The sequence below is a fragment of the Triticum urartu genome, chromosome 7A (assembly GCF_056163025.1).
Source record: "Triticum urartu cultivar PI428250 chromosome 7A, HENAU_Tu73, whole genome shotgun sequence".
Taxonomy (NCBI): Eukaryota; Viridiplantae; Streptophyta; class Magnoliopsida; order Poales; family Poaceae; genus Triticum; species Triticum urartu.
In genome coordinates, this window is record NC_141879.1 from 53,472,708 (window position 1) to 53,479,775 (window position 7,068).

Sequence of the window (7,068 nt, forward strand, 5' to 3'; positions counted from 1 at the left end):
TCATCCATGCACCGCGTGCATCCGCAATATCCATGGCACACCTGGCCTGCCACATATCCATAACCAAGATAGTCGTGCACTGTCGTGATCAGCGCGGCTCTCATGTTGAAATACTCGCCTTTGCTGGAGTCCCATGTCTTGGCCGGTGTTTTCCATAACGTGTCTAACTCCTCCTGAAGTAGCCCCAGATACAAATTAATATTATTTCCTGGTTGTTTCGGCCCTTGAATAAGCATGCTCATGTGAATGTACTTCGATTTCATGCACAACCAGGGGGGAGGTTGTACATCCATACAAACACTGGCCATGTGCTATGGTTGGTGCTCTGGTTGCCAAATGGATTCATGCCATCGGTACACGCGCCGAGCACGATGTTCCTTGCATCACATTCAAAATACCGATAGAAGCTGTTCAATTCTCTCCACTGGCTTCCATCCTTGACGTGTCTCAGCTTCGGATCATCTCCATCGTCGGGCTTCTTCCTCTCCGCGTGCCAGCGCATTAGCTTTGCTTCCTTGGGATCTACAAAATACCTCTGGAGACGGGGAGTGATCGATAAGTACCATACCACTTTCTGGGGACATTTTTTCCCGGCCTTCTTGTATCGAGAAGCATTGCACACTGGACAACTTGTTTTTTCCACGTGCTCCTTCCGATAAATTATGCAATCGTTGATGCATGCATGGTATCTAACGTGTGGCAGATCAAGAGGGCACACGATCTTCTTGGCCTCATCAACACTACTAGGACATAGATTACCCTCGGGAAGAACATCCTTTAGGTACTTGAGATGCTCATCGAGGCTAGTGTCGGTCCATTTGTTTTTAGCCTTCGTCTTCAGCACTTGGAGCGTGAAACTCAAGCGGGTCACCTCAGGATTGCAACCATCATACAATGGAGTGTTCGAGTCTACCACCAGTTGGTCCAGCTTAGCCTCCTCTCTAGAAGCAGCTCTCTCAGTACTCGTCTCCTTGCAAAGCAATGCTTGAACATGAGGGTCCCGCACAATTGAACTTAGTACCGACGAACTCTGCTGCGTGGAGTCCATGTCGTTCTCTCTGCCGCCATGTCCGGGCCCTTCTCCGCCGCCATGTCCGGCCTCTTCCTCGCCGCCATTATCGATCATCTCTTCGTCTTGCCCCGTGTCATCATTGCCTGCCCCGTCGGCATCCTCAACATCGCCATCCTCATCTTCAGTTATCCACCGAGTATAGCCATCCATGAAACCAGTCATGAGCAGGTGCGCTTCGACACGACCATCGACATGGGGGTCAAGCCAAACTATTCCTTTGCATTTTCGACACGGACATAAAACCTCTGTCAGGTTATTTTCCTTCATGTCCTGCATCGTCGACCGCAACCACTTGTCCACCATCGTTCCGCTGACCATCATGAACTATGCATGGTAATAATAAACAAATTGATTATAAAAATGCGTGCATTCATCAAAGTCATACAAAAATTCGGCATGACCTTCCTTAAAAGTAGGACATATATAGATCTAGAGTTTGCCCGGAATTCGCCGAAACGGAAATAAATCGACATTTCGGCAAAACATAGGCAACTTAAATGCACAATTTGGCGTCAACTCATGCCACACACACAATTTCCATAAAAATATCACACACACATGCATAAACATATTTCCATTTTGCAAAAGCATGAAATATTAATCACACCTCTATCTCGAGATCGAGCACACGGTGGAGATGATGATGTAGGGAGGTCAAAAGTGCACAAAGCTCTTTTTGACAAAGAAAGATCTAGTTAGGGGGCAAATAGGTCACTTAACTAAATGCTACATCTACCTAGCTAGCTAATTTGGGAGGAGACAACTTCAACTAGTGGAGGGGAGAGGAAAAAGAGAAAGGAGATGAATTAATGGAGGTGGTGTAGTTATAGCTAGGAGTAATGAAGAGAGAGAAAGGTAGGTAGAAGAGGAGAGTAATGGGGGGAGAAGTATTGAGGAAGATGAAGAGTGAGAAAGGGAGGATGTGGGAGGTAGGGGAAAGGGAGGAGAGGAGATGGGGAGGGGGAGGTGGAAAAAGTGGTTGGTCCTGCGTCTTAGCAGTAGCGCGGGAGAGAAAGCGCGCTGCTGCTAAGAGCGTAGCAACAGCGCGCTTTCCTGTCATGCGCTACTGCTAAACGGGTCAACCCTGTGCACATTTTCAAAATTAGCAGCAGCGAGGTGACAAAAAAGCGCGCTGCTACTATGGCATTAGCAGCAGCGCGCTCCCTGGCGCCGCGCTACTGGTAAACTTATGTCGTTGTGTACTGTCGGTGGATTTTTGTAGCAGCGCGGTTTAAGCGTCACGCGCTACTGCTAAGTTTGCACCAGTAGCGAGCTTTCCGTAGCCGCGCTGCTACTACTTAGCAGCAGCGCCTGTTTTTATGCCGCGCTGCTGCTAAGATTCTGTGTATAAGGTTTTCCCTAGTAGTGGAAGGTTGCGGCGGAGGAGAAGTGTTTTCGTGGTTGCTTCTAGTGGTTTGGGAATATATGTGAATATATAGGAGGCAGAACTAGGTCAAGGGGGTTACGAGGGGCCCACAAGGTAGGGACACACCCTTGACGCCGCCTCGTGGCTCCTCTTACTTGAACTCCAAGTCTCCTGGGTGTCTTTTGGTCCATGAAAAATCATCGTGAAGCTTTATTCCATTTGGACTCCTTTTGGTATTCCTTTTCTGCAAAGCTCAAAAATAAGGAAAAAAACAGAAACTGGAACTGGAACTGGGCTCTAGGTTAATAGGTTAGTCCCAAAAATAATATAAATAGCATATTAATGCATATAAAACATCCAAAACAGATAATATAACAACATGGAACAATCAAAAATTATAGATATGTTGGAGACGTATCAGGTCCAGAGAGTGAGGGAGAACTGAGGGGGCCACATGCGTCTTTGGCGTGGATCAGGACGAGCCAGGCGAGCAGGAGGTGGCGTGGGGACGTGGCCGCGGTGGCTGTGCTGTGGGCACGCAACTACTTCTCCTCCTGGCAGAAGGAACAAGATAGCGCTGCCCCTGGTGGGCTGGGCCGTCCAGTTGGGCCGCACAAGTAAGCCAGGTAAGTTCTTTCCTATATTGCATTTTCTTTCTGTTTTCTATTTTCTGCAATTGTTTTCGGTTTGATTCAAACCGTTTTCATAAATTCTGAAATTTAATATGGGAACTAAATGGATATTTCCAGAGCCCCACAAAAAGTTTCAGAATAATTGGACATTTTTATAATAAGCAAATAATTTTTATAAAATCACAATTATATTTTAAATCCACAAACATTTTATGATTTATTAAATATTTTATTTCTAAATTCTTATTCTTTTTAAATTTTTGGAACTTTTTTAAGTCAGAAATTATTTAAGGTAGAAAAGGAAAAAGAAAAAGAAAAAACAGAAAAATAAAAAACAAAAATTTTAAAACAGGCCGCCCGGAATTGGCCGACTCAGGAGCGCTGCATCTTCTCCCAGCGCGCATAACGCAGTATAGGAGGTCCTGCCAACCCAGACGGGGAATTCCCCAATATGAAACCTTTTTTTATCACTTATAGGTGGTATCCGTGGGTAATATTTTACAAATTTGAGAGCAATTACCGTGATGTACCGCAAGAGGTAATAGCCTCTTTATTATTAGGTATAGATAGATTTGTGATGTCTCGCTGACAGGTTGGACCCACCCGATGCCATACCTGCAAATTTTAGTGGGCTTTTACGTGAGAAAAAAATACAATGTCTTTTTATTGCAAGAAGAACGCGCCACACGCCTTGTCCTCAACCAGCAGTCACGGACAGCGGGCCCTATGCCATGCTGGCATGCCTCATCATCATTAACGGCATACACAAACGTGTTCGCAAGAGCCATATTCTTAAAATATTTGTGATTTTAAAAAATGTTGGCTACATTACCTCCTTTTCTTAAAATTTTGTTCGGTTTCAAAAAATATTCGTGTTTTCTAAATATTCAAATTTGAAAAGAAGTTCGAGAGTTCCAAAAAAATGTACGAGTTTAATCACAACTTTTTCAAAATATTCACGCTCTAAGAACTAATCACTTTTTTCCAGAAAAGTGTTTCACCTTTGTTTTCAGGATTTGGCTCTGCTCTTAGTGGTTTTTAAGCCTAATGACCGTCCCCATCACTGAACTGCTACAAATCGGTTGAACCGTTCGATTTATAGTGAACCGGGCTGTTCCATCTCCATCCAACAATTCTGGTCAATAGTGTTATTTTTCATGTGGAAAATAAGGTTAAAAACGAAAATAATAAAGAAAATGCCTTATATTTTCCTGGTACAAATTACTAATTATGACCAAGAGTGGGACAAGCTGTTGTACAGGTCATATCATGGGGTCAGCGATCTTAAAGTAGAGGCAACAACTATGTAATTAACCTTATAGAGTCAGGTCTGCACCAGCACTCATTCTAGAATTAGTATGGATTCTGTTATTATAGCAAGAATCTGCAGGTAAATACTACTGTCACTAGTGCATACGACTCCTATGCAAACGGTTTAAAGGGCCTATCACAAACAGGACTGAGAACAGTGTGCTAGTGAGTGTGGCTGATTGTGAAGCTCACTTTGTTTAACATATGTGATGCAAATTTATATAGCACACGGCTGGGAACTAACCGTGTGAGATGCAATTTTCTATTGCACACGGCTGGGACAAACCAACAGTGTCAGGTGCTATTTTAAGTTTACGAAAATAAAAAGACCCCGAACGTTCGGTCTCAGAGCTCCCCAGGTCGTCCATCATCCAAAGGCACACGCGCAGCTTGATCTACTCGGTCATGCACTCCACCACGAGCGGCAGCTTCAAGACAGGGCTCAAAGTGTCGCGGCTGTGGCGCGTACCCTGCCTCATGATCAACGCCGTCATCAAGGCCATCATCTCCAGCATGTGGTTGTGCCACCAAACGGCGATCATGCACGATGGCATGTCCGTTGGGAGGCGCTGGTGCATAACGCAGGAGAGCAACCGGAGCAGCATGTGGTGGCGCAATATCAGGCCCGTACCGGACGCATGTGCAGAAGGTTCGACCGAACAGGGCCCCCAAATCAGGAGGGCCCCAATTTATTATGTTAAACTATTACTCAGTGCTGGTTTAGTTGGGTTAATCAGGCCTAGGACTAATCAACGCATTAAAAATTCCACCGAATCTGTGGCAGAATTAACTCTACACCAGGCCCCGCTCCACATGGCCGAAACTCACGCAAGCCCCCGCTTTCTCTCTCTCTGTCTCTCTTCACTTCTCTTTCTCTTTCTCTTTCTTTACTGGCGCGAGCGACTTAGCGCAATTCTTCCAATCGCTGCTCAAGCAGTTTAATTTCTTCGCGGTTTCCATGCAATACATCCATTGTTGAATGAATAGATACAAGGTCCAGTACTCTGCTTAGATTGCTTCTTGGTAAGATGTAATTCTTTCAAAATTTGTACCACTAACATGATACACACACACTATAAAACTGTACTTTCCTAATTGCCAATGGTTACGAGGGCCCAATTTTTTGTTTTGCACCGGGCCTCCATTTTCTTGGGTACGGCCCTGCGCAATATTAGTCGTCGGCGTATTGATGGTGTCCGCCAAAGCGTCGAACCGGGCGATCAAAACATCAATCCTCTTGCCAAGCTTCTCCTTGAGCGCATTATGACATTGTTTGACGTAGTTGCATGTGTGGTCAAAATCATACCGAATATTTTGAGGAATATCATCCGCGTACACTGGACGCACAACTTCCTCAGAATCAGCAGCAACCTTATCATCCTTGTTGACCGAGGTTGACATCTTGATCAACACAGTACTGTGAACAACCTTAGCTCTGAATACCAATTGATGAGGACTCGACTAGATGGTGAGTCGTTCGTCGGCCCGACCTTTCACGGTACTAGCAGCAGTAACAAGAAATTCCGGTCAAACAAAGATGCAAAACCGTAAGAGCAAAAACTTGTGTCGAGTAGATTGGATCGACTCCACACGCAGCAGCAACAAAATCCCCTCGGATCAGCAAGATATTTGGTATCCTTCGATATGAGACATTTTCTATAGTTTTATTGAACTCACGACTAAAACAATACGTAGTACGAATCGTACCAACCCATGACTCTTTCTCTCTCCTAATTAAATGAAATAATATATTAACTAATTAATAATTCAGCCATGCTGATTGTTAGACTATTACTTGCCTCTTAAGTTATCTAGTCCTAGTCGTATTGTAATAGGTCTAGTTGACTTGTAATCTCTTATATATACTGTTGTATGCGGCTGCAATAATCAATCAACAATAGTTCTATTCAATCTTACATGGTATCTTAGGGTTTCTGGTCCTAGGGTATGGCTCCACCGCCCACCCCACCATCGCTGCCACCGCCCGGCTACTTGGAGCGCCGGGCCGCTACCCTCGGCCGCGCCGCCGCCGTGGCTTCCTCCTCCTCTGCCCTAGTTCTACCACCACCACCACCACCACCCATGCCTCCGGTGCTCTCCTTCACCGATACAATCTCCGATATTAGACCCTATATCCCCATTACCCTCGATCTCACCTCCCACAACTATTACCATTGGCGCCACCTCTTCGAAGTTCACCTCGGGCGCTGCAATCTTCGCTCCCACGTCGACGCCACCGCCGTGCCACAATGCCATGATCCCCAATGGGTCAAGGATGACCTCGCTGTCATCCAATGGATCTACATGCGCGTCTCCACCGAGATCTTCAATCTCGTCTTCAGGGAAGCCGCCACCGCCGCCGGTCTCTGGGCGGCCCTTCATCAGTTGTTCCAAGACAACGTTGATGCTCGCACCAATCTACTCCACACCGAGCTTAGGAATACGGTGCAAGGCGACTCCTCCCTTAGTGTCTACTGCCAACGCCTCAGGTCCATTGCCGACGAACTACATGAACTTGGTGATCCCGTTGAAGGTCGGTAGCTTATCAACATCCTCCTCATCGGGCTCAGCAAACAGTTCGACAAGCAGGCTTCTTTCATACCCATGATGCGGCCCCAACCAACCTTTGCCGAGGTGCGATCCATCCTCTAGTGGGCCGACCGTGCGCAAACCAACAAGGACGCTCG

At 46.0% G+C, this 7,068-nt stretch overlaps 2 protein-coding genes across 2 annotated transcripts; one reads left to right on the forward strand and one right to left on the reverse strand.

The window, feature by feature from the left end:
* Positions 1-259: 259 nt before the first annotated feature.
* Positions 260-1,390, reverse strand: LOC147957651 (uncharacterized). Its single transcript, XM_087536317.1, has one exon. The coding sequence runs from the start codon at positions 1,388-1,390 to the stop codon at positions 260-262; it is 1,131 nt and encodes a 376-aa protein (XP_087392443.1).
* Positions 1,391-6,463: 5,073 nt separating this feature from the next.
* On the forward strand, positions 6,464-6,922 carry LOC147957652 (uncharacterized). Its single transcript, XM_087531799.1, has one exon. It carries the CDS (start codon positions 6,464-6,466, stop codon positions 6,920-6,922), a length of 459 nt encoding a protein of 152 aa, XP_087387925.1.
* The last annotated feature ends 146 nt before the right edge of the window (positions 6,923-7,068 follow it).

Bases quoted from the DNA above. Each gene is read 5' to 3' on its own strand.
- LOC147957651 (XM_087536317.1), bottom strand. From the start codon at position 1,390: ATGGTCAGCGGAACGATGGTGGACAAGTGGTTGCGGTCGACGATGCAG.
- LOC147957652 (XM_087531799.1), top strand. From the start codon at position 6,464: ATGCCTCCGGTGCTCTCCTTCACCGATACAATCTCCGATATTAGACCC.